Below are 27,773 nucleotides of genomic sequence, written 5' to 3'. Positions count from 1 at the left end.
GTTCCTTGTTTCAGGTACCAGCAAGCCAAAAATAATAAATAAATAAAAAGAGTTACCATCTAATCCAAGGGTAGATGATCCTGTTTAGCAGAAAATAGTAGGGTTACTGTTACACAGTGAGGGTAAGAAGGTGTATGTGTGGAGCTCAGTCGATCTACTTAGATGGCCCTTGAAAATTCCTGCCCAGTTGAGGATGTGATTTGTCATATGCAGTAACTATAGCAAAAAAAAGAGTATGGTTATCAGTGTTCATACCTCTTAGGAAAGGGCATAGGTAATACCACCAAGAAATCCACTGAGACAAATAGAAGTGGTAGCTGAGGGAGAAGCAAATTTCTAATAGATTGTGAAGGAGGAAAATAATGAGTACCCACCCCAGCTCCAAGTTCAAATACAGTGACAGAGTCTACATTTCATCCCACCCTGTCACTCTTGCATACTTCCCCTCAGGAAGAGAGGCCAACCAGAGCTACAGAGAATCTCTCTCCTGATAAGTTGACCCTCAAGGTGAAAATGGTGGACTGTGACAGGTACAGATCTGCACTGGAACTCACATCACATCCCTTCAAAAAAGGAATAACTGGGCTTCCCTGGTGGCGCAGTGGTTGAGAGTCCGCCTGCCGATGCAGGGGATACGGGTTCGTGCCCCGCTCCCGGAAGATCCCACATGCCGCGGAGTGGACGGGCCCGTGAGGCATGGCCGCTGAGCCTGCGCATCCGGAGCCTGTGCTCCGCCACGGGCGAGGCCACAACAGTGAGAGGCCTGCGTACCACACACACACACACACACACACACACACACACACCCACAAATAGCAACAGTAAAATTGAGAACTGAACTCTAAACATATAGAAAGGGGAAGGTAGGAAAACAATTAAATAGCCTCAAATTTGTGACGAAAGAAAAATTTAAAACTAGAATACATGACTAGTGAGTATCTGTTTCAAATAGGAAATAGAAATACAGATATTTTCAGACAATTGAAAACTTCGAGAACTTGTCACTCGCCTTCCAGCACAAAAATATATAGTCAAAAGTTGTACATAGTCAAAAGCAAACGATCCTCACCTATAGCAAAAAGATGTAGGAAGGAATAAAGAGTAAATAAAAAATATATATTGGGTACATTTAAGCAAATACTGCCTGTAAAAACATGGGGACAAATATTTATCAGTATGCATAAGCATACATAAAATGAAAATACTAACATAATAATACATGAATTGGGGTAAGGATAAGTGGCCTTAAGATTTCTAACATCCTTGCATTGTACAGCAAACAGTAAAAATATGAATTTATATTAGGAAATCAACAATCGGCTGTGATCTTTAAGGCAGCACTGCCCAATAGAACTTTCTTTGATGGTGAAAATATGTTTTATCTGCAATTTCCAATATTTGGTATCCATTAGCCACGTGTAATCTGTTGTGCACTTGAAATGTGATGAATATGACTGAGGAACTGAATTTTAATTGAATTGAATTGAATGTATGCAAATTGAATTTAATATATGTGGCTAGTGCCTACTCTATTGGATGGTGTGGCCTTAGTGTAACATTTAAAAAACTAGTGAAATAATGTGTATCCTCCTGGTAGTCCGACAGATTGATTGTTAAGAAATATCTTGCTTAATATACAATAAACTTCTTAACACATAGCAAACTTTGAGATTAATAAAGTAGATGTAGCATTTTTCTTCCTTTTGCGAGATATATCTTTTCTGTTTCCTCTTCTCTTTCCTCATATTTAAGAGAATCTCTTTTATGTAGAAAACAGTTTTGATTTTCATTCCAGTCTGATATTCTAAGTCTTTTATATGGACTGTTTGTCATATTATATTTAACTTAATTATTGATACAGTCAGATTTCTACCTACATATTTACTATTTTATTGTTATTTATTCCATCGTTTATGTTTCTTTTTGTCTCTTTTCATGCATTTGAGGAGTAATAAAATGGTTTAATGCTATAATTTTACTCTTTTGTTATTTTTTCCAGGCTTTTAATTTTTAAGCAAAATCTTAGATTTTAATGATCATTCTTAATTTATTACTGTTTACTTCTTCTTATATATTAAGAACCACTTTATTAGTGCTGTGTAGAATGTGTATTTAGACATAATTCACTCATATTTCAGTCTTCTTTTCACCTGCTGCAATTCCAACTTTCCCTCTGAGATTATTGTCTTTTTAATTTGAGAAAATCCTTCAATATTCATTTTAGTTCAGGTTTACCTGTTATGGAAAGCTCTATAAAAAGAAGATATTTGGATATTTTACAGTGGAAAAATAATCTTAAAGGGATAGAGTAGATAAAAATTATGTTTTACAGTGAAAAAGAAAATCATATGAAAGAATCTGAAGGTAGAAATGTTCAGAAGGTATTGCTTGATGGGAGTTGTTCTAGAGAAGAAAGACCTCTACAAAATTTTAAATATAGATGAAAAAAGGGACAATATATATATGAAAAGCCATAAACTATTCTCATACTGAACTTTTTAATTTAAACTACAGAGATAGAAAACCCCATAAAGTCACTACTCATCTCCTCTTGCCTCTAAAATATTTGACTCTGAGTCTTTTCACATGTGCACATATTGGCATCCCCTGAGTCTCTGCTTCAAAGTAGACTTCTTTAGTCATTTTTGCCTCTAAACATTTGTTCTGGTTTATCTCTGTGATCCACCATATTTCTTATTCAATTTACCTGATCTATTTTCTCTTTCTAAAGAATTTGAGAAGTAATTTTATAATAAAATATATAAAAATAATTTTAGGCAATGAAATAAAGTTAGGGAAAGAAAATCATTGGTAGCAAATAGGGTGCCTTTATTCCACAGGAAAAAAAAATTAATTCATCTTAATCCCTTCCCTTAGAGCTAAGCATCCCCCAGCCAACATACAGTCAAATGAACAAAGAATCTTGGCCAGTGAGAAGAGAAGGGGATTTTCTGGTCACGATGAGATGGCATCAAAGGCATGTCGTCATAGAATTGCTGACTTTGGAACAGGTCATTAGCTTAGTGTTTTAACAACACGGTGAGTTCACACATGAATATGAGATGAAATGAATTTTTCATCTGCAATTACAGAAAATATTATTGAATTACACATACAGAGATGAGACTTTACAAGCATGACAAAGGTGACTGTGTAGAATGTCACACCCATGGCTAAGAGTATAAAAACACCCCAGTCCAGGGGGTGACATTAAACCTCAGAATCTTCTCATTGTCACTCATTGGAACTCACAACTCCTCTCAACATGTCCTACTATCCCTGCTCAGGAAACTTCTCCTCCTGCTCCCTTGGGGACCAGCTGCGCTACTCAAGCTCCTCCTGTGGCTCTTCTTACCTCGGCGACCTGGTCTACAGCACTGACCGCTGCTCCCCCCTCTCCTGCCGTCTGGGCTCCTCTCTCCGGAGTGGCTTCTACGAGCCCAGCAGGTGCTTTACATCCTGTGGGCTATCCAGTCGCTGCCAGACCTCCTGCTACCGTCCAAGGACCTCCATGATCTACAGTCCTTGCTGCACAATTTATGCTGGGTCTCTGGGCTCTCGGTCCAGTAGAGGCTGCTCCCTGGGCTATGGATCCAGAAGCTGCTACACACTGGGCTTTGGATCCCATGGCTTCAGACCCCTGGCTTATGAAGTCTATGCCTTCCCTTGGCTGAGCCATAGATCCAGGTTCTGCCGTCCATCCTGCTTTGCCTCTAGGAGTTGCCAATCACTGTGTTACAGACCACTCTGTGGATCTGCCTTCTATTGATCAGCTTGTGGAACATTCAGATGTGAGCAATGTGTCCAACCTCTATACAGAGCTTCTATCATCTTCATGATCTTCGGGAGGATCAACTCTTCTTCACCTTTTTTCCATTCGTAAAATACTGACCAGAAAACTGTCTGCCACGTCTACTGAACTTATGATTAAGTTTATGGAAAAAATTAACGGAATTAGAAAAATGAATGAAATATATTACTAAATCAATTAATGAAATTCATGTTAACAAGCAATGAATTAATGTTAATGAATTAATGTGATCCTTGTTCATGCATTTTATTCACAAAATGGATAAAAACCTAAATGAATATAATCTAATAAACTCATTCAATCTGGCTTGCAAATGTGCTACTAAGTTTATTGTGAGTTTTAACTAGTTAAGCGTGTTTTTTCTTTTTTTTTTTTTTTTGGCTTTTGCTTTCTTTGGAGGCTGCTTTTGAGTTAACGTTTACTATACCGCTGAAAGCAAACTTTGAAAATCTAATATTGATAGGTTTGAACTAAGTTATTTGAGGGTTTCAACATTTTCTTCTTCAAAACTTCTGTTTTCTGAAATCCTTACATTGCATGCATAAACTTCACGTGAATAATAATCTCAGAAGTGGCATAGAGCACATTTTCTTCAAAGAATATGGGGCCTTGATGTTTGCTGACTGAAGGAGAAAAGCAAGCCATTTGGAAAATACAACTGAATGGGGAAAAATTTTAGGTTATATGAGAAGTTTTGTACATTAGTTTAGAGAGCTTTCTTTGATTCAGTCAACGTTGGGTGGCAGAAAACCTTACCCCTTCATCTCACTGAGTACCTTTGTATGGAATTGATTTTTTCACAGGTGTAAAGAGGAAGCCAATTATATTCGGTGAGAATTAATTAGGTTCAAGAGATGTAGAGTTTCACCTTATTGGATCCAAGATCCAAATTAAACATGGCTGGAAAAAACAAGGCTTTCAAACCATCCCAAGTCACTATTTCATTCATATTGCAAAACACATTTACACACTCCTCGTTTTTATGTTTTATGTAGCAATCTGACATTTTATAGGTCACATATTTCAAAAAACAGCCTAGTGCTAAGTTAGGCATCATATTGATAAGTCTAAAACAAATAACAAAAAGACAGTATCTTTATACTGAGATAAAGAACAAGTTTCAAAGAATTTTCCTATTCATCATTTTTCAGATCGCTATAAGAATCATGAGAAACACACATTTTATGAACTAGTTATTTTACACAGAAGGAAATGAAGACTCAAAGCCCATTAAGGGCTCGCTCTAGGTCCCAGTCTTACAATAAAACCAAATAAAACCATCTATCTATATGATAGATGAGGACTAATATAAGAAGTGAAGATGCAAGCAACATGGGAGAGAATAAGGAGAATTCTGAGAAGGTGAAATAAAATGATCAAAGCAGAGAGGTACAAAGGTACTTGTGTTCAGGAAATTATTGAAAATCAAGTTACAATTTGTATGGATTACTAATGGAAAACCAGCTAGAGAGGTATAATAGGTCTCTTTCACTTCATTGTTTTGGATATCTTGAGTTTTGGATCACATTAATCTTAGGATTCATCTTCTCTTATTCATACTGTTAAAATAGTTTTCTGCCTGCTCATTTTCATTCTATTTTCTACTTATTTAAGCATTTAAAAATACTTTATAAAATAAAACTTTTGTCAAATATTGTGTAAAATCGTATGTCATTATATTTCCTTTTTTATATAAATATATTCATATTAAATATATAGCATAATATAAAAAATATAAAATATGTAACAAACAGTTAAATCTCTTAAATCCCCTACTACAAATAAAGTAGCAGAGCATCTGCTAGGCTTTAAGGGGTTCTGGAACGAACATACTCCCTAAGTAGAAGTACCTCTGTCGCCTAGATACAAAGCTTCCTTTAGACCAGGAGCAGGAAAAGATTCTGTAGGTCTAGTCTCAGATGCAAGCAACCCTACTGGTTGGGTCAAACAATCTGGCAGACCATAGGGTGTTGGTGGCATCTGTGGTATTGAAGAAAATAAAAATAAAATAAAATAAAACTGCCATATGGAGTTTACGGCACACCTCGGTGGGAAAATCACAATGCAGGCAAATAAAGTTGTAGAACAAGGTCTTATAATCTGTAGTTGAAAATTAACATATCTTTGGATATTCAGATCCTTGGAAACGACTTGGACCTGCTAGAGATACAAAATTTGACATCGGGACAAGTGATCATGCATCTGTAGCTGTCCATCGTGAGATGCGTTCTGTTGAAACTTCCAAGTCATGAAGTCAGGTGGACTCAGTACCAATCCATTGTAAGACGGAAATAGCTCATACAGGAATGAACGCTAGCAGAACAAGAAAGCAGGCTCCATGAGCAGAAGCCCAGACCCCCATGTCACCGACCAGCATTGCACCACCACCTCTTTCTCAGATCACATGTGTGGTCACATCTGGTGCTTCAAATGACCAGCTGAACGAGGAAGGGAAAAGCCCAAGCAAGGCTTGCAGATGGATTGGCTCATTGCATGGATGCCTTTAAACACCATGTTGAGAAAAAAATAGTTTCTCTATGTGTCGAATCATATGTCTAGCCCCTGGTTATCCACTTTGTAGAAAAGAGAAAAGTGGTCCCAGTTGATGATACATCTAGATTCCTGGACAGTTGCAACTGACCAGACCAGCTAGTTAAAAACCTGGAAGGGAGAATATATAATATTCAGACAATAAAATCTGGTATAGAGACATATGGATGGATATATGTATTTAGGTCCAAAGTGTCAAGATCTCTGTATTTCTTTAATTCCCAGCAGAATGCATCAATCATGGAAGAGCAACTAAAAACTCAAGTTGACAAAATGACTGTCAGTCGAGCTAGCTTGCCTTTGCCAGAAGTCCTCACAATGCTGGCAAGATGAGCATGTGAATAAGTGACCAGAGAGGCTATGAATGGGTCCAACAGCATAAGCTCCCACTTACAAATCTCGTATAATGAATGACACTACAAATGTCCAATCTCTCAGCAACGGAGGCTAATGCTGAACTCCCAGTATGGCACTATTCCTCAAGGAGACCAACCGGTCACTTGGTTGCAAGTTAACATGGCCCCCTTGTGCCATGAAGAGATCAGTGGTTCATCCTCAAACACATAGCTACCTATTCAGAGTAAGCCTCTGCTTTTTGTGCTTATCTCAGCAGCAATATTATTCAGGAGCTAATGAAAAACTTGATCCACCAGCATGGAATTCCTCACAAGGCAGCATCTAATCAGGAAATCCACTTCATAGTAGAGACACCGAGAAGTGGGATCCACAAGTTATGTCAAAAACCACAGGACCCTGAAGCTCTCTGCCGGATAGAGCATTAAATGGCCCCACTGACAGCAAAGCTGAAGTTTGCTTGGAGCATGGAAACAATGTCCTCAAAGATTGGGTCCCAAATATCCACTTACTCTCTTCCCCAGTGACCCATTTATGAACTTTATGCTTCCTATTTCTGCAACTGGAATTTCCAAGGATAGAACACCTGTTCCCAAAGATAGACTTTCTAATGGACCTATCAAAGGTATCATTGAACTGCAATTATGACTGCTGGCTGAGCACTTTGAGTTCCTTGTTTCAGGTACCAGCAAGCCAAAAATAATAAATAAATAAAAAGAGTTACCATCTAATCCAAGGGTAGATGATCCTGTTTAGCAGAAAATAGTAGGGTTACTGTTACACAGTGAGGGTAAGAAGGTGTATGTGTGGAGCTCAGTCGATCTACTTAGATGGCCCTTGAAAATTCCTGCCCAGTTGAGGATGTGATTTGTCATATGCAGTAACTATAGCAAAAAAAAGAGTATGGTTATCAGTGTTCATACCTCTTAGGAAAGGGCATAGGTAATACCACCAAGAAATCCACTGAGACAAATAGAAGTGGTAGCTGAGGGAGAAGCAAATTTCTAATAGATTGTGAAGGAGGAAAATAATGAGTACCCACCCCAGCTCCAAGTTCAAATACAGTGACAGAGTCTACATTTCATCCCACCCTGTCACTCTTGCATACTTCCCCTCAGGAAGAGAGGCCAACCAGAGCTACAGAGAATCTCTCTCCTGATAAGTTGACCCTCAAGGTGAAAATGGTGGACTGTGACAGGTACAGATCTGCACTGGAACTCACATCACATCCCTTCAAAAAAGGAATAACTGGGCTTCCCTGGTGGCGCAGTGGTTGAGAGTCCGCCTGCCGATGCAGGGGATACGGGTTCGTGCCCCGCTCCCGGAAGATCCCACATGCCGCGGAGTGGACGGGCCCGTGAGGCATGGCCGCTGAGCCTGCGCATCCGGAGCCTGTGCTCTGCCACGGGCGAGGCCACAACAGTGAGAGGCCTGCGTACCACACACACACACACACACACACACACACACACACCCACAAATAGCAACAGTAAAATTGAGAACTGAACTCTAAACATATAGAAAGGGGAAGGTAGGAAAACAATTAAATAGCCTCAAATTTGTGACGAAAGAAAAATTTAAAACTAGAATACATGACTAGTGAGTATCTGTTTCAAATAGGAAATAGAAATACAGATATTTTCAGACAATTGAAAACTTCGAGAACTTGTCACTCGCCTTCCAGCACAAAAATATATAGTCAAAAGTTGTACATAGTCAAAAGCAAACGATCCTCACCTATAGCAAAAAGATGTAGGAAGGAATAAAGAGTAAATAAAAAATATATATTGGGTACATTTAAGCAAATACTGCCTGTAAAAACATGGGGACAAATATTTATCAGTATGCATAAGCATACATAAAATGAAAATACTAACATAATAATACATGAATTGGGGTAAGGATAAGTGGCCTTAAGATTTCTAACATCCTTGCATTGTACAGCAAACAGTAAAAATATGAATTTATATTAGGAAATCAACAATCGGCTGTGATCTTTAAGGCAGCACTGCCCAATAGAACTTTCTTTGATGGTGAAAATATGTTTTATCTGCAATTTCCAATATTTGGTATCCATTAGCCACGTGTAATCTGTTGTGCACTTGAAATGTGATGAATATGACTGAGGAACTGAATTTTAATTGAATTGAATTGAATGTATGCAAATTGAATTTAATATATGTGGCTAGTGCCTACTCTATTGGATGGTGTGGCCTTAGTGTAACATTTAAAAAACTAGTGAAATAATGTGTATCCTCCTGGTAGTCCGACAGATTGATTGTTAAGAAATATCTTGCTTAATATACAATAAACTTCTTAACACATAGCAAACTTTGAGATTAATAAAGTAGATGTAGCATTTTTCTTCCTTTTGCGAGATATATCTTTTCTGTTTCCTCTTCTCTTTCCTCATATTTAAGAGAATCTCTTTTATGTAGAAAACAGTTTTGATTTTCATTCCAGTCTGATATTCTAAGTCTTTTATATGGACTGTTTGTCATATTATATTTAACTTAATTATTGATACAGTCAGATTTCTACCTACATATTTACTATTTTATTGTTATTTATTCCATCGTTTATGTTTCTTTTTGTCTCTTTTCATGCATTTGAGGAGTAATAAAATGGTTTAATGCTATAATTTTACTCTTTTGTTATTTTTTCCAGGCTTTTAATTTTTAAGCAAAATCTTAGATTTTAATGATCATTCTTAATTTATTACTGTTTACTTCTTCTTATATATTAAGAACCACTTTATTAGTGCTGTGTAGAATGTGTATTTAGACATAATTCACTCATATTTCAGTCTTCTTTTCACCTGCTGCAATTCCAACTTTCCCTCTGAGATTATTGTCTTTTTAATTTGAGAAAATCCTTCAATATTCATTTTAGTTCAGGTTTACCTGTTATGGAAAGCTCTATAAAAAGAAGATATTTGGATATTTTACAGTGGAAAAATAATCTTAAAGGGATAGAGTAGATAAAAATTATGTTTTACAGTGAAAAAGAAAATCATATGAAAGAATCTGAAGGTAGAAATGTTCAGAAGGTATTGCTTGATGGGAGTTGTTCTAGAGAAGAAAGACCTCTACAAAATTTTAAATATAGATGAAAAAAGGGACAATATATATATGAAAAGCCATAAACTATTCTCATACTGAACTTTTTAATTTAAACTACAGAGATAGAAAACCCCATAAAGTCACTACTCATCTCCTCTTGCCTCTAAAATATTTGACTCTGAGTCTTTTCACATGTGCACATATTGGCATCCCCTGAGTCTCTGCTTCAAAGTAGACTTCTTTAGTCATTTTTGCCTCTAAACATTTGTTCTGGTTTATCTCTGTGATCCACCATATTTCTTATTCAATTTACCTGATCTATTTTCTCTTTCTAAAGAATTTGAGAAGTAATTTTATAATAAAATATATAAAAATAATTTTAGGCAATGAAATAAAGTTAGGGAAAGAAAATCATTGGTGGCAAATAGGGTGCCTTTATTCCACAGGAAAAAAAAAATTAATTCATCTTAATCCCTTCCCTTAGAGCTAAGCATCCCCCAGCCAACATACAGTCAAATGAACAAAGAATCTTGGCCAGTGAGAAGAGAAGGGGATTTTCTGGTCACGATGAGATGGCATCAAAGGCATGTCGTCATAGAATTGCTGACTTTGGAACAGGTCATTAGCTTAGTGTTTTAACAACACGGTGAGTTCACACATGAATATGAGATGAAATGAATTTTTCATCTGCAATTACAGAAAATATTATTGAATTACACATACAGAGATGAGACTTTACAAGCATGACAAAGGTGACTGTGTAGAATGTCACACCCATGGCTAAGAGTATAAAAACACCCCAGTCCAGGGGGTGACATTAAACCTCAGAATCTTCTCATTGTCACTCATTGGAACTCACAACTCCTCTCAACATGTCCTACTATCCCTGCTCAGGAAACTTCTCCTCCTGCTCCCTTGGGGACCAGCTGCGCTACTCAAGCTCCTCCTGTGGCTCTTCTTACCTCGGCGACCTGGTCTACAGCACTGACCGCTGCTCCCCCCTCTCCTGCCGTCTGGGCTCCTCTCTCCGGAGTGGCTTCTACGAGCCCAGCAGGTGCTTTACATCCTGTGGGCTATCCAGTCGCTGCCAGACCTCCTGCTACCGTCCAAGGACCTCCATGATCTACAGTCCTTGCTGCACAATTTATGCTGGGTCTCTGGGCTCTCGGTCCAGTAGAGGCTGCTCCCTGGGCTATGGATCCAGAAGCTGCTACACACTGGGCTTTGGATCCCATGGCTTCAGACCCCTGGCTTATGAAGTCTATGCCTTCCCTTGGCTGAGCCATAGATCCAGGTTCTGCCGTCCATCCTGCTTTGCCTCTAGGAGTTGCCAATCACTGTGTTACAGACCACTCTGTGGATCTGCCTTCTATTGATCAGCTTGTGGAACATTCAGATGTGAGCAATGTGTCCAACCTCTATACAGAGCTTCTATCATCTTCATGATCTTCGGGAGGATCAACTCTTCTTCACCTTTTTTCCATTCGTAAAATACTGACCAGAAAACGGTCTGCCACGTCTACTGAACTTATGATTAAGTTTATGGAAAAAATTAACGGAATTAGAAAAATGAATGAAATATATTACTAAATCAATTAATGAAATTCATGTTAACAAGCAATGAATTAATGTTAATGAATTAATGTGATCCTTGTTCATGCATTTTATTCACAAAATGGATAAAAACCTAAATGAATATAATCTAATAAACTCATTCAATCTGGCTTGCAAATGTGCTACTAAGTTTATTGTGAGTTTTAACTAGTTAAGCGTGTTTTTTCTTTTTCTTTTTTTTTTTGGCTTTTGCTTTCTTTGGAGGCTGCTTTTGAGTTAACGTTTACTATACCGCTGAAAGCAAACTTTGAAAATCTAATATTGATAGGTTTGAACTAAGTTATTTGAGGGTTTCAACATTTTCTTCTTCAAAACTTCTGTTTTCTGAAATCCTTACATTGCATGCATAAACTTCACGTGAATAATAATCTCAGAAGTGGCATAGAGCACATTTTCTTCAAAGAATATGGGGCCTTGATGTTTGCTGACTGAAGGAGAAAAGCAAGCCATTTGGAAAATACAACTGAATGGGGAAAAATTTTAGGTTATATGAGAAGTTTTGTACATTAGTTTAGAGAGCTTTCTTTGATTCAGTCAACGTTGGGTGGCAGAAAACCTTACCCCTTCATCTCACTGAGTACCTTTGTATGGAATTGATTTCTTCACAGGTGTAAAGAGGAAGCCAATTATATTCGGTGAGAATTAATTAGGTTCAAGAGATGTAGAGTTTCACCTTATTGGATCCAAGATCCAAATTAAACATGGCTGGAAAAAACAAGGCTTTCAAACCATCCCAAGTCACTATTTCATTCATATTGCAAAACACATTTACACACTCCTCGTTTTTATGTTTTATGTAGCAATCTGACATTTTATAGGTCACATATTTCAGAAAACAGCCTAGTGCTAAGTTAGGCAACATATTGATAAGTCTAAAACAAATAACAAAAAGACAGTATCTTTATACTGAGATAAAGAACAAGTTTCAAAGAATTTTCCTATTCATCATTTTTCAGATCGCTATAAGAATCATGAGAAACACACATTTTATGAACTAGTTATTTTACACAGAAGGAAATGAAGACTCAAAGCCCATTAAGGGCTCGCTCTAGGTCCCAGTCTTACAATAAAACCAAATAAAACCATCTATCTATATGATAGATGAGGACTAATATAAGAAGTGAAGATGCAAGCAACATGGGAGAGAATAAGGAGAATTCTGAGAAGGTGAAATAAAATGATCAAAGCAGAGAGGTACAAAGGTACTTGTGTTCAGGAAATTATTGAAAATCAAGTTACAATTTGTATGGATTACTAATGGAAAACCAGCTAGAGAGGTATAATAGGTCTCTTTCACTTCATTGTTTTGGATATCTTGAGTTTTGGATCACATTAATCTTAGGATTCATCTTCTCTTATTCATACTGTTAAAATAGTTTTCTGCCTGCTCATTTTCATTCTATTTTCTACTTATTTAAGCATTTAAAAATACTTTATAAAATAAAACTTTTGTCAAATATTGTGTAAAATCGTATGTCATTATATTTCCTTTTTTATATAAATATATTCATATTAAATATATAGCATAATATAAAAAATATAAAATATGTAACAAACAGTTAAATCTCTTAAATCCCCTACTACAAATAAAGTAGCAGAGCATCTGCTAGGCTTTAAGGGGCTCTGGAACGAAGATACACCCTAAGTAGAAGTACCTCTGTCGCCTATATACAAAGCTTCCTTTAGACCAGGAGCAGGAAAAGATTCTGTAGGTCTAGTCTCAGATGCAAGCAACCCTACTGGTTGGGTCAAACAATCTGGCAGACCATAGGTTGTTGGTGGCATCTGTGGTATTGAAGAAAATAAAAATAAAATAAAATAAAACTGCCATATGGAGTTTACGGCACACCTCGGTGGGAAAATTACAATGCAGGCAAATAAAGTTGTAGAACAAGGTCTTATAATCTGTAGTTGAAAATTAACATATCTTTGGATAATCAGATCCTTGAAAACGCCTTGGACCTGCTAGAGATACAAAATTTGACACTGGGACAAGTGATCATACATCTGTAGCTGTCCATCGTGAGATGCGTTCTGTTGAACCTTCCAAGTCATGAAGTCTGGTGGACTCAGTAGCAATCCACTGTAAGACAGAAATAGCTCATACAGGAATGAACGCTAGCAGAACAAGAAAGCAGGCTCCATGAGCAGAAGCCCAGACCCCCATGTCACCGACCAGCATTGCACCACCACCTCTTTCTCAGATCACATGTGTGGTCACATGTGGTGCCTCAAATGACCAGCTGAAGGAGGAAGGGAAAAGCCCAAGCAAGGCTTGCAGACGGATTGGCTCATTGCATGGATGCCTTTAAACACCATGATGAGAAAAAATAGTTTCTCTATGTGTAGAATCATATGTGTAGCACCTGGTTATCCACTTTGTATAAAAGAGAAATGTGGTCCCAGTTGATGATACATCTAGATTCCTGGACAGTTGCAATTGACCAGACCAGCTAGTTAAAAACCTGGAAGGGAGAATATATAATATTCAGACAATAAAATCTGGTATAGAGACATATGGATGGATATATGCAAGTAGGTCCGAAGTGTCAAGATCTCTGTATTTCTTCTTAATACCCACCAGAATGCATCTATCATGGAAGAGCCACTAAAAACTCAAGTTGACAAAATGACTGTCTGTCGAGCTAGATTGCCTTAGCCGGTAATCCTTACAATGCTGGCAAGATGAGCATGTGAATAAGTGACCAGAGAGGCTATGAATGGATCCAACAGCATCAGCTCCCCCTTACAAATCTTTTATAATAATGCCACTAATAATGTTCAATCTCTCTGCAATCGAGGCTAATGCTAATCTCTCAGTATAGCACTATTCCTCAAGGAGACCAACCGGTCACTTGGTTGCATGTTAACATGGCCCCCTTGTGCCATAAACGGATCAGTGGTTCATCCTCAAACACATAGCTACCTATGCAGCGTTAGCCTCTGCTTTTTGTGCTTATCTCATCAGCAATATTATTCAGCAGCTAATGAAAAACTTGATCCACCAGCATGGAATTCCTCACAAGGCAGCATCTAATCAGGAAATCCACTTCATAGTAGAGACACCAAGTAGTGGGATCCACAAGTTATATCAAAACCCTCAGGACCCTGAAGCTGTCTGCCTGATAGTGCATTAATTAGCCCCTCTGACAGCACAGCTGAAGTTTGCTTGGAGGATGGAAGCAATGTCCTCAAAGATTGGGTCCCAAATATCCACTTACTCTCATCCCCAATGACCCATTTAAGAACTTTGTGTTTCCTATTTCTGCGACTGGAATTTCCAAGGATAGAACACCTTTTATCAAAGACAGACTTTCTAGTGGACATATCAAGGGTCTCATTGAACTACAATTATGACTGCTGTCTGAGCACTGTGAGTTCCTTGTTTCAGGTACCAGCAAAAAAAAAAAAAAGAAAAAAAATTTACCATCTAATCCAAGGGTAGATGATCCTGTTTAGAGAAATTAGTAGGGTTACTGTTACAGCATGAGGGTAAGAGGGAGTATGTGTGGATCTCATTCGATCTACTTGGATGGCCCTTGAAAATTCCTGCCCAGTTGAGGATTTGATTTGTCATATGCAGTAACTATAGCAAGAAAATTTTATGGTTATCAGTGTTCATACTTCTTAGGAAAGGACATAGGTAATACCACCAAGAAATACACTGAGACAAATACCACCAAGAAATCCACTGAGACAAATAGAAGCTGTAGCTGAGGGTGAAGCAAATTTCTAATGGATTGTGAAGGAGGGAAATAATGAGTACCCACCTTTGCTCCAACTTCAAATGCAGTGAGAGAGTCTGTGTTTCTTCCCCCCCAGTCACCCTTGAACATTTACCCTCAGGAAGAGAAGCCAACCAGAGCTATGGAGAATCTCTCTCCTAGTAAGTTGACCCTCAAGTTGAAAATGGTGTTCTGTGACAGGTACAGATCTGCACTGGAAATCGCATCACATCACTTGAAAAAATGAATATCTGGGCTTCCCTGGCGGTGCAGTGGTTGAGAATCCGCCTGCCGATGCAGGGAACTCAGTTTCGTACCCCGGTCCAGGAAGATCCCACATGCTGCGGAGCGGTTGGGCCCATGAGCCATGGCCCCTGAGCCTGTGCTTCCGGAGCCTGTGCTGCGCATTGGGATGTGCCACAACTGCGAGAAGCCCGCGTATTGCAAAAAAAAAAAAAGTAAAAGAAAAAACAAACAAAAGGAATAACTATCCAGATGTGACAAGTGAGGTTAGCTGACAGCCTTTCTCTGTCGGCTTATTTTTAATCTGCCTTGGATTTCAAGCCAAGGTCAGGTTTTTCTCATGGCAGCTCCTTGTCAATGACTGAACCAGGTGATAGAATGGCTTTTTTTCTTTCACAAGTGTTACTCTCTTAGAAACTTTTTGTTCTTCCATTCCTGTCTCAGTGCCTGCTTTCTGGAAAATCCAACTAGGAAATAGTCTCTTCTTTCTTGAAATTTAATGTTTCCTGTTAAGATTATTTTCCTTCATCCTAAAGAATTTCTGTGTTTATTTCAGTGCATATTTATCTGATATAATTAACCCACTGGAAATTAGCACTCAGCTATTATATTATACAACAGAAAAAATAAAATGGAGAACAGGGGTGACAAAGGGAAAATATTTTATATTTTTGAAAGAAATTACAGAAAAGGAACTGACTTTGAAAAATGCACAAAAATCACGCATAATATGAGCAGAGAAAAGCCTGAGTTGTTCTAGGATGCAGAATCCAGGTTCTTTTAAAATTTTTATGAGGTAATTAAAATATATGAAAATAGGGCTTCCCTGGTGGTGCAGTGGTTGAGAGTCCGCCTACCGATGCAGGGGACACGGGTTCATGCCCCCGTCCGGGAGGATCCCACATGCCACGGAGTGGCTGGGCCTGTGAGCCATGGCCGCTGAGCCTGCGCGTCCGGAGCCTGTGCTCCACAATGGGAGAGGCCACAACTGGGAGAGGCCCGCGTAATGCAAAATATATATATATATATATATATATATATTCATTTTTTTATTATTAATTAATTTATTTATTTATGGCTGTGTTGGGTCTTCGGTTCTGTGCGAGGGCTTTCTCTAGTTGTGGCAAGCGGGGGCCACTCTTCATCGTGGTGTGCGGGCCTCTCACTATCGCGGCCTCTCTTGTTGCAGAGCACAGGCTCCAGATGCGCAGGCTCAGTAATTGTGGCTCACGGACCCAGTTGCTCCACGGCATGCAGGGTCTTCCCAGACCAGGGTGCGAACCCACGTCCCCTGCTTTAGCAGGCAGTCTCCCAACCACTGTGCCACCAGGGAAGCCCTACATTCATTTCTGAAGTGTTTTTTCTGGCATTTAGATCCATAGTCTCAAAGCAAGTAGAAGAGATATCTGAAATCCCTGTCTCTTCATCCCTTCTCCCAGTTTCTTAAACTACCATCATTATCCCCACTCCCTCTTCACATGCCCCAAATCAGTTTCTTCCTGTGGTTCCATCCCAATTCAGTCTTCTGGAGTCACTTTGTGTTTAAACGTTTGCCTGGTTCCTTTCTGTTTCTAGCCATTTCTCATTATGTGTTATTTTTCTTTCCTCCATTGGATATGAGGAGCACAGTATAATAATATGTGATAGATGGAAAATAAATTTGAAGAATGTGAATCAGTAGTGACAAGTAGAATCAATCATTAAAAGCATTCTTATAAAAAACAAAGTTATGCCACTGATCACTTGACATGGTAGAAAAGTGACAGAAGAAATCCCAGAGCAAAGCAGGAGTAGATATACATGGAGACATGGCCAGGAAGTAAAAAATGGGCTTTCCTGGCCTTAATAGGATGAAGATAACTGACAAATTGTCCTAGAATTTCTGTATAGGAATGGTCATTGGCTTTTTGTTATAATAAATCATGGCACCAGTAAATACAATAGGTAGGAAACTAGTCAACTGCAATTACAGAGATGATTAATGAATTACACACATGCAGAAGAGGAGTGAAAAACTTGAAAGGATTGCACCAGTACTGTACTGAACCATTGACAAGAGTATATAATTACCCAGTCCACAAGATGACCTTAGACCTCAGAATATTCTCAGTGTAATTCTGCTGAACTCATATCTCCCATCATGATGTCCTACAATTGCTGCTCTGGAAACTTCTCCTCCCACTCCCTTGGGGGTTACCAGTGCTAGCCAGGCTTCTCCTGTGGCTCCTTCTAACCCAGCAACCTAGTCTACAACACTGACCTCTGCTCTCCTAACACCTACCAGCTGGACTCCTCTTTCTACAGTCAGGAGACCTGCTGTGAGCCCACCAGGTGCCAGACGTCCTGTGTGGTGTCCAGTCACTGCCAGACATCCTGCTACCACCCAAGGACCCCCACACTCTGCTGGAAAACTTACCCTGGGTCTCTGGGCTTTAGGTTCAGCAGCTGCAACTCCCTGAGCTGTGGATCCAATGGCTTTAGACCCAGGGTTCTCTCTGTTAGTAGCTTTCCTCCATTCCATTTGTAACATTGCTGGGCCTTCTCCATTGGATATGAGATCTCTGCATTAATATTTAATACTTGGAAATTAATTTTGGAGAAAAAAATGAATAGTCACAAGTAGTTTCAATCTTTAGAAGGCTTTTTAGAAGGCCAAAGCTATGCCTCTAACCAAATAAGAAAGAAAGATGGTACCATTTTGACCTCCACCCTTAGAAGGAATGCATACCCTAGCAAAGCCAGACTCAGATACACATGCAGCATATTCCAGGAATGAGGGACATTCTTGGCTGTGATGGGATGGTCATTAATATAAAACGGTCATAACATTTGTGACATGACTAGTTTATTGGCTTTGTGTTGTAACCAAAACTATTACAGCACCCATAAATACAATGTGTAGGAAACTATGCAGCTGTAATTACAGAAATGATGATTGAGGTAATACTATGCAAATGAGGGAGCAGACATGTAGGAATGGTGATCTTGTAGCTGTAAACACCTATTTCTGAGAGTATATAAATGCCACAGAATATTCTCAGTCTAATGCCACAGAATACTGTCAGTCTAATTCAGCTGATCTCACATCCCCTGTCAACATGACCTACAACTGCTGCTCTGGAAACTTCTCCTCCAGCTCCCTTGGGAGTCATCTGCACTACCCAGGCTCCTTCTCCTCCAGCAACCTGGTCTATAGCACTGACCTCTACTCTCCCAGCACCTGCCAGCTGGGCTCCTCTCTCTACAGGAGGTGTCAGGAGACCTGCTATGAGCCCACAATGTGCCAGGCATTCAGTGTGGTGTCCCGTCCTTTCCAGACATCCTGCTACTGTCTGAGGACCTCCATTCTCTACCATCCCTGCTAGACAATATATGCTAGGTCTCTGGGCTTTAGGTCCAGCAGAGGCTGCTCATCCTGAGCTCTGGACCCAGAAGCTGCTACTCACTGGGCTGTGGATCTAGTAGCTTCAGACACCTGGGTTATAGAGTCCGGGGCTCTCCTACCTTGGGCTATGGATCCAGATTCTGCCACCCAACCTATTTTGATTTTCGGCCTATCTGTGGATCTGTCTTCTGAAGATCAATTTATTGAATGTCCAGATCTTTTCATAGAATGACAACTTTTTTTTTTTTTTTTTTTTTTTTTTTTTGCGGTATGCAGGCCTCTCACTGTTGTGGCCTCTCCCGTTGTGCAGCACAGGCTCCAGATGTGCAGGCTCAGCGGCCATGGTTCACGGGCCCAGCTGCTTCGCAGCATGTTGGATGTTCCCGGACCGGGGCACGAACCCATGTCCCCTGCATCGGCAGGCGGACTCACAACCACTGTGCCACCAGGGAAGACCCAAGTGACAACTATTTTATTCTCACAAGAAACAACCCTCTTCATGGTCCCCAAAGACTGGCTGTTCACTCACTTTGCAGCCACCCAACCTAACTTATAGATTGGGTCTTGTAGATTGTAAAACTAAGTAGCAAATGTAAACTTTAAATCATATACCAGCATTGGTGATGGAAATCACCCAATTATTAAATATCCTTCAAAATTTAACAGTATTTAATTATCTTAAGTAAATAAACACATTTATTCTGCCATCCATATATGTTATTATTATTAGACTTAGTATAAATAAACATCTCAAGAGCTATAAAAGCCTTTTTCTTTAAATCATGTGTCCTTACATCTCTCTTCACAGGAGAAGAAAAGCACAAAAGTTAGTGGATATGTATGGAATGCAGAGAGAAAGAATAAAATTTAGATATATTGTTAGGTTCGTACATAAAACAAAAATTAAATATAAATCTAACTTGTGTCTGTAGATTTTCAGAAAATACTAAATATAAAGCTCAAATAACTTCTATTAAGTTCATCCAAAGTTGATTGGTAAAAGTGACCAAATTTTTGAATCTCAGTAAGTACTTTTCCATGCAAGTGATGTTTTTACAGCATGTAAGAAGGAAGCCAATTATTCTTGATGTGAAGAATTTTGACTCAGGATGTGTGGGTTTTTATCTCTATGCTTTCCAGTGGCTCAGGCTATGTATGGCTGAGAACCACAAACTTTATGTCAGTAAAAATGGATATCCTTTACTTTTATTTTTTTATAGTCATGTGCTAATCTTTTTTATAGGACACAGATTTCAGAAAATGGTACATTGCTGTTGGACACATTTTGAAAATGAGACAAATCTAATAATAAAAGGGCATTATCTTTGTGTTGAGCTAAATAAATGTTCAAAGAGATTTTGAAGTCATTATTTCTTTAGAACTTTAAATAGCACTCAGAGGAGCATAAATTTTGTGTGCTACATGTTTGTTTGTTTGTTTGTTTGTTTTTTAAACATGAGGCAATGGAAGTTCAAAGGGACTCAAGATCCGGCCAAAGATCCCAGTCTTACAGAGAAATTGATGTTCACAATTTTCCTAAAAGATGGAACCTCCTAGGAAAAGCAAAAACAGAAGTAGTATAGGATAGAATAGAAAAAGTTTGGAAAAATAAAATGGAATGGACAAAGCAGAGAGATATAAAGTTACCTGGTATATTCAGGGAATATTTGAGCAATTAATTTACAATGGACAATTAAGTCATTTGGTAAATAGATTTAGATAGCATTTCTAATGGCTGCACATTACTCCATCATTTTGAAGTTTGAGTTTTGAATGACATTAATGACATTAATCCTAGGTTTCTTATCCGCCTATTAAATTTACTGGAACAGACTTCGAGTGATAATTCTCACACCAGATTTCTTGTCTATTCTAAATAATTTTGCATATATTGTAAAATAAATATTTTTACTAACCATCCTTATATATAGAAGTGTAGCATGATATTATTTACCAAGTATAACTTTTGTCAACATCAAAGTGGGTAGTTCAAATCATACTAGAATGCTAGTAAAACTGGATAAAATAATCTGTGCACAAACACTGGAGTATTACCAGGCTAAGAACTGCAGATCAAAATTAGGAGAGGTTTTAAGTCAAAAGAAACGTTAGTATTTGGGCTGATTTCTTCCTAGAGTTGCCCACTAAATCCAAAAACGTCAATGGGCTCATAGTGTGAATGAACAGAATTAGACCCCCATGGCATTGTAAGGAACTGGGGATATTGGTAAACATTCTAGGATTTTGAAACATTATAGGATTTTAAAGACTCCACTAGAATTTTAAGGGTATACAAACAGAATATGTTTCACAGGAACTGAAGTCAACCTTTGAATTACACCAATCTTGATGATATGACAATATTAGTAATCTTACCCCAGCTTGGTACCTCCAGAGTAAATTCTTCTGCAAATCGACCTCAAATTACCTATAGTAATTGATTAAAAAATATCAATACTGCAAAAAAAAAAGCAAGACAAGAACAAGAGACAACATAGAGTACAAACAAGTGTACAGGAGACCCAAATAATGAACATATTAGAAATATACACAAAAATAATTGTGGTTATTTTTCTTAAGAAATTAAAGACAAGTTTAAGAATTTTGACAGAGTGCTTGAATATATAAAGATGAAAATGAAAAATGCAAAAACTGTAAAATACAGTAACTAAAATGTACAAAACTCAAATGACTTCAAAGGCAAACTAAAACAGTCTGAAACTATGGGCCAATATCCCTCCCAGCTGAAATAAAATATAATAATGAGCTCAGATCAGGGAGTGGCAGAATACCTGGTCAAAGTATAGGCAAACTAGAGTTTCAATCAAGCTGATTAAAATTAGATGACATATATACACTAATATGTATAAAATGAGTAACTAATAAGAACCTGCTGTATAAAAAATAAATTTAATTTAATTTAATTTTTTTTTAAAAAAATTAGAGACTGTGCCTGCCTAACTCAGTTATTAGAACATTACTGATAAGCCCTTGACCCATCTAACATGCAGAAAAAAGGACTTACATTCTCTTGAAAACATTAAATCAAAATATTTTCATATATATATTTGTGTGTATATATGTGTATCAATTACATAATTATATAATCATATGTGTACAAAAATATAAATATTTATACTACATGATACACTGTTCTTTTATATACAATGTTGTCATGCAATAAAACATTACAAAAAAAAGTCAGAAAGCATGTAAGTGTTACCACCCCCATCAAAAGAATAACAATCAATAAGAGGAAATTCACATTTAACACACTTATTAGAATTAGTTGGCTAAAATGCCCATGATGTATTTGTGAATAATTTAAGAAAAAGATGGCTATAACTAATAAATATATAGGGAATTTTAAGAGATATGTACATTTAAAAACAACAACCTAATGGATATTCTCAAATAGAAAGTTAAAGATTTAAAATATTTTAAAATGTCAACTTATATCAGTTCAAAATATCCTTCATAAATAAATAAAAATTAAAAACGTTTACAGAAAAATTTTATCCTCAAAAATTTTCTGTAAAATATTTAATTTGACCCTGCCTGATTTGATCGACAATTTCCAGAAGTGGGTGCAGTTGAAAAAGCACTGTAATCTATCAATAACACTTCTCATATCAGAAAGAATTGGATCCATATCTAAGGAATACAGACTCACAAACAAAAAAATTGCAAGTCAATATTTCATAGTAAAGACCACACGTATTTTGGAAATGCCATTTTATAATTAAGTTTTTTTCTTAAAAAAAAAAAAGCTGCCTCTGGAAGCCTACACTGTACAGAATATTCAATACAAGACTGGAGCTGGGTTGACCAGGTTCTGAGTTCCTAGGAAGTCTCTTTCAACTGATAACCCTCATCATTCACTTTAATACAAATGTAGAATTAAAGATGAAAATAAACTAGTAAAGAATGAGGCCATGAGCCTCTTTGATTGGTGCAGAGGTTATGAACTAAGATTCTATACCCTTTGAAAACAAATGGATTAACTTTCCACTTTGTCTAAGAGTAGTTCTGCTCCCTGCTCATCCTGTGGTTACTCTTAAGTTTGCCAACAGGGCTATTTTGAGGAAGTGTTTGGAAAAGAGGGAGAATGAGGAAGGCTAAGATATTTACCTCGCTTACTGGAAAAAATGAAAAAAAAAATTAATTCTGCTTTGGAATATAGAAAACTAAATATTTTTCCAAATAATTATGTAAATTTTGTGAAGCTATTGGTCACTTCTTTTCTTATATGATGTTTCTTTTTTTTTTTTTTTTTTTTTTTTTTTTGCGGTACGTGGGCCTCTCACTGTTGTGGCCTCTCCCGTTGTGGAGCACAGGCTCCGGATGCTCAGGCTCACCGGCCATGGCTCACGGGCCCAGCCGCTCCACGGCATGTGGGATCTTCCCAGACCGGGGCATGAACCCGTATCCCCTGCATTGGCAGGCGGACTCTCAACCACTGCGCCACCAGGGAAGCCCTGATGTTTCTTTTAAAAATTAAAATAATTGATTTTCTCAAAATCTAAATTTTGACCTTTTTTGTTGTTGTTGTTGTTGTTGTTGTTGTTGCAGTACATGGGCCTCTCACTTTTGTGGCCTTTCCCATTGCAGAGCACAGGCTCCGGACGCGCAGGCTCAGCAGCCATTGTCATGGGCCTAGCCTCTCCGCGGCATGGGGGATCTTCCAGGACCAGGGCACGAACCCGTGTCCCCTGCATCAGCAGGCGGACTCTCAACCACTGCGCCAACAGGGAAGCCTTCTCTGTTTTATATTTGACTTCTATTTCATTGATTTCTGTTCTTACCTTTCTTATTTCTATCATAAAGTTACTTTTGGTTTAAATTGTTATTTTTCTAAGTTCCTCATATAAAGTACTAAAATAATTGATTTCAAGCTTTCTTGAATTGTTACATATACTTTAAAATCTAAAATTTTCCTTCTAAACAGCTGTACCTCTCAAATTTTACTGGGTTATATCATCATTATACATTTTAAAATATTTCCAAATTTTCATCCATTTTTTTCTTTGATGTTTGAATTTTTATGAATGGTGTTAATTTACAGCCATATAAAGTTCTTTTTATTTAAACTTTGTAGTTTATTTTTATCTTATATCTACAGATTTCTCACCTTTTAAAAATGTATTGCCAGCAGTAAACTGAACAATAAACCAAATGTAAAGTCTAATGTCACCATTTGTGATAGAATTTATTTCAATAGATTTTCTCCTCAAAATGAAATTCACATGAATTAAATGTAATAAATCCCTTAATCCAAAAACAATGTGGTGGTTTGTTATCTGTTTATTTTCTAATTTTGTTCTCTTGTCCATTTGTGGGATTAAAACAAAAGATCAATATCCCCCTGTGAATGGGCTTTGAAATCCTAGCTCTGTGCAAGGTCTTAACTAATGTCTTCAGAATTTTAAGTGTCTTAATATGGTAATTTCCTGGAATTTCATTGAAGGCACAACTTTCTCTGACTATAAATCTCCGAAGCAGAGGAGAGCTGAATTCACTCATGAACAATTGACTATGTGCAGAAGGACAGAATTAGGAAAACAAGGAAATAATTTAGTTCATATGTTCTGGTTCATATTAAAAAAAAAGTAAATGAAGGACTAGTATATATTTGTAAACTTGAGAAAAAAATGCCTATGATCTTTCATTAACTATAGTTGAATTAGCCTCATTTTGGTTGGCAAAACTATCTGAATTTTGCATTTCAACAACGAGTTTCTAGTCTGATTCATTTCTCTTAAGTGTATGTAAGGAGGTTATCTCTAAACCTAAGTGAGATAAAACCAAAACAGATATATGGGCTGCTCTAGAAGCTCTAGAATGGTCAGGTTCAGAAGACATGTGTTTCATCTTAATGCCTTCCCAAGTCTCAAACTCAAAGCAGCTGAAAATGAGCTTCTAGAACTGCTCCTATGTCTGTTTTGGTTGCATCTCACCATAAAATTGGATACTACTTAATTTTTTATGGTTATTTTCTAAGTTTTTATAAATATACATATAATTTCAGGAAATAATAAGTTGCTAAGAATATAACTTGCTGTAAATGAGCCAAACATAAAAATAAAACGCTATATTTGTGTAGAGCCAAGGAACCTAAAGAAATTTCCTAAGCGTTATTTTGTTATACACTCAAGCAGACCTGCGAGGAATTTGCTCATTATATTTTAAGGTCCTTTTAGCATTTAAGAAAAGAGAGGCTCAAAGAGAACCAGACTTGCCAAAGATGTCATTTCTTTAAGGAAATGAAAATGTCCCACTCTCTTCCTAAGTACATTAAATATGAGTGACACAATTAACTGTACAGATCCCCAAGTTGAACTTACTTATTGTACAGATGTAGACCTTGAGAACTAGAAGCATTCGTTTCTTGGTCACTCGGGAAGTTAATGGTAAGGCTAACAACAGAACTGCTAATTCCTATTTCATTTTAGTGTAATTTCAGTTGTGCCACACGATCTCATCTTCTCTCCCCTTCAGTCATTTCTCTCTCTTCTTCTCCTCCCCATTATCATCACCATCATCATCACTATTAGAATGCTTGGGAAATGTTCATGGTTTTTAGACTGTTACTGGGAAATCTAAAGGGATCAAAATAATGAGGGAAAATATAGAAATGTTATTTGGCATCCCTGACAGAAATTGAAATAGTAATGTTGGGTTGCTCCCCTATGAGTGTAATCTTATTTTGTTTATAACTTCCATAAGTTTTGAAAATGTGACAATACAAGTTATCCCCATATGCAAATGCTTACTTTGGTTAAGTAGGAGCAGCCTCTGATGATTAAAAATTACCTGCATATTTCAGTTGTGAAAGTGGTTCTCTGGCCTCTGGCCTTTAAAAGGAAGCAAACTTCCTTTTAAAGAAGAATCAGGGATAGTTTCAATAATACTTATACAGCCATAAAGTGCAGTACTCACACACAGCTTGTAATTATAATGTTGGAAAGAATAAATTTGTAATATCACAACTGGTGCTGAAGTTAAATATAATAAAGTCTCATTTAAAGATATAAGTATCAAAGTATAAAAACTTTTATCATTATTTCTCAAGAAACTGTCCCAATCCCATACAACAATCTAGAAACAGCCAACCCCTACCTCTGAAACTGAGCAGGACCCTGTGGAGTTCCTGGGCACAACAGCCTTTCTGTGTCCCCTTCCCTGAGTTCCAAAGGGCAGGTTCAAACCGTTGCTAATCAGGGAAGGCAGGGGATGCAGAGATAAGGGAAGAGCAGTCAAGAAACACCGGCTGCAGCCTTGGAGCACAGTCCTGGCTCCCCATCAAGGGAAACACATAACAATATCTTTGACCTCTTCTGCAGAACTAAGACCACCACCAAATGGAAGATGTTAACTACTTGATGAAATATTCTTCATTCCAGAGAAGGTCACAGTTCAACCCTCATCACCTGACGCCAGATGATCTCTGGATTGAGGGAATGTGGACCTTGCATGCACCAGGATCCCTATCAGTAACCCTGCCCCTTGATTATAAAACTCCTTACAGCCACTCCCCTCCCCCCAGTTCTTGGGACACAGTTTTGAGGGCACTAGCCTGCTGTGTCCCCCTTTGCCTGGCAAAGCAATAAATCTATTCTTTTCTACTTCATCCAAAACTCTGTTTCTGAGATTTAATTTGGTGTAGGGATACAGAGGCCGGATTCAACGGTTTTTTTTTTTTTTAACATCTTTATTGGAGTATAATTGCTTTACCATACTGTGTTAGTTTCTGCTTTATAACAAATTGAGTCAGCTATACATATACATATATCCCCTTATCCCCTCCTTTTTGTGTCTCCCTCCCACACTCCCTATCCTACCCCTCTAGGTGGTCACAAAGCACTTAGCTGATCTCCCTGTGCTATGCAGCTGCTTCCCACTTGCTATCGATTTTACATTTGGTAGTGTATCTATGTCCATGCCACTTTGAATTTATCAGGATCAAGATAAGGTTCTCCCTATATTCCAGCAACAGTGATTCTGGGTCTTCAGTTCCTTATGAAAGCAGCCATGCTCTCTACCAGATTCCCATTATCTCTTTCATAGATCCTGCCCCAACTAGACTTCTGATTTCCTCCTGCTGCATTGCTTGTCCATCTGTTACATTCAATGTCTCTATGAAATTTGAACTCAGGGGTTCAGCTCCCAACCTCCTGCTGCCAAAGCAACTTTATTTCCAGGAATTGCCAGTCATCTTTTTTACCAGCCAGCATGTGGTTCTTACTTCTGGGGATTAATGTATTTAGTTTCCCAGAAAACTCTTCATGAGTCATTTCCATGCAATTAATTTCACCAATTTCTATTTATTTATTCTTGTCACATTACTGATTATAGGTAACAGCTTTGTTCTCTCCAGCCTTAACTCCCATATTTTTTATTAGTCATGCCTCAGTAGTACCTTGTCAAACATCTTGTCAGCACCAGTCCTCAAAATAATATTCATTTAGCTCTGTTCTTAGGGAATGCATGATGAACAAATGTTCTATTACATTTTTTTTCAGGGAGAATGCCTTCATTCATATACTTCACTATATTAAGAAAAATTTAAAACTGGTTTTTAAGTGGGATTCCCATTTCTCTGAACTTACCAACTAGCAAGGTTAACCAAATAATGATTTAATTACAACAATAAGTAAAGCTGTAAAAGAGCAGTTCTTCAACATATAAGTACTTTTAACAATGAGACCTTAATAGCAATCTGAGATGTTAACAAAGCTTCCCAGAGAAACTATTTTATAAGCTAAGTCTGGAGAATGAGTAAAAATGGCTTGATCCAGGTAGAAACTGGAGCAAAGATACCCAATTAGATAATTGTACCAGTTTGAATAGAAATAATAAAACCTATATTTAATGAAGTCAGCATATCCACATGTACCCATCCTATATTGCTATCTCTGTCTCTCATTTCTACATAAATTTCTCCTTTTAGTATAAACCAACTGAACTTCATTTCTTCCCTGAACACGTGTGTATTTTTCCCCTCTGCTTTGGTCATTTCACTTCATCTT

General features: G+C 37.7%; 3 protein-coding genes across 3 annotated transcripts in view; all 3 read left to right on the top strand.

The window, feature by feature from the left end:
* Nucleotides 1–3,265: 3,265 nt before the first annotated feature.
* On the top strand, nt 3,266–3,769 carry LOC308618196 (keratin-associated protein 13-1-like; the record flags this gene model as incomplete). The annotated part of the gene is made up of 1 exon (XM_081235713.1): nt 3,266–3,769. The coding sequence occupies one exon, from the start codon at nt 3,266–3,268 to the stop codon at nt 3,767–3,769; it is 504 nt and encodes a 167-aa protein (XP_081091839.1).
* Nucleotides 3,770–10,649: 6,880 nt separating this feature from the next.
* Nucleotides 10,650–11,153, top strand: LOC308617892 (keratin-associated protein 13-1-like; the record flags this gene model as incomplete). The annotated part of the gene is made up of 1 exon (XM_081235323.1): nt 10,650–11,153. One exon carries the CDS (start codon nt 10,650–10,652, stop codon nt 11,151–11,153), a length of 504 nt encoding a protein of 167 aa, XP_081091449.1.
* Nucleotides 11,154–18,457: 7,304 nt separating this feature from the next.
* Nucleotides 18,458–27,773, top strand: part of LOC308618204 (keratin-associated protein 13-1-like) — a gene marked incomplete at both ends in the record, with an annotated part of 29,716 nt that continues 20,400 nt past the window's right edge. The window contains one exon of the mRNA XM_081235725.1: nt 18,458–18,547. Within this exon, the coding sequence (XP_081091851.1) occupies nt 18,458–18,547 (90 nt within the window). The remainder of the gene's footprint in view (nt 18,548–27,773) is intronic.

This window comes from Mesoplodon bidens (assembly GCF_964165515.1).
Source record: "Mesoplodon bidens genome assembly, chromosome: 5".
Classification (NCBI taxonomy): Eukaryota; Metazoa; Chordata; class Mammalia; order Artiodactyla; family Ziphiidae; genus Mesoplodon; species Mesoplodon bidens.
This window is presented reverse-complemented; position numbering and strand designations above follow the sequence as displayed.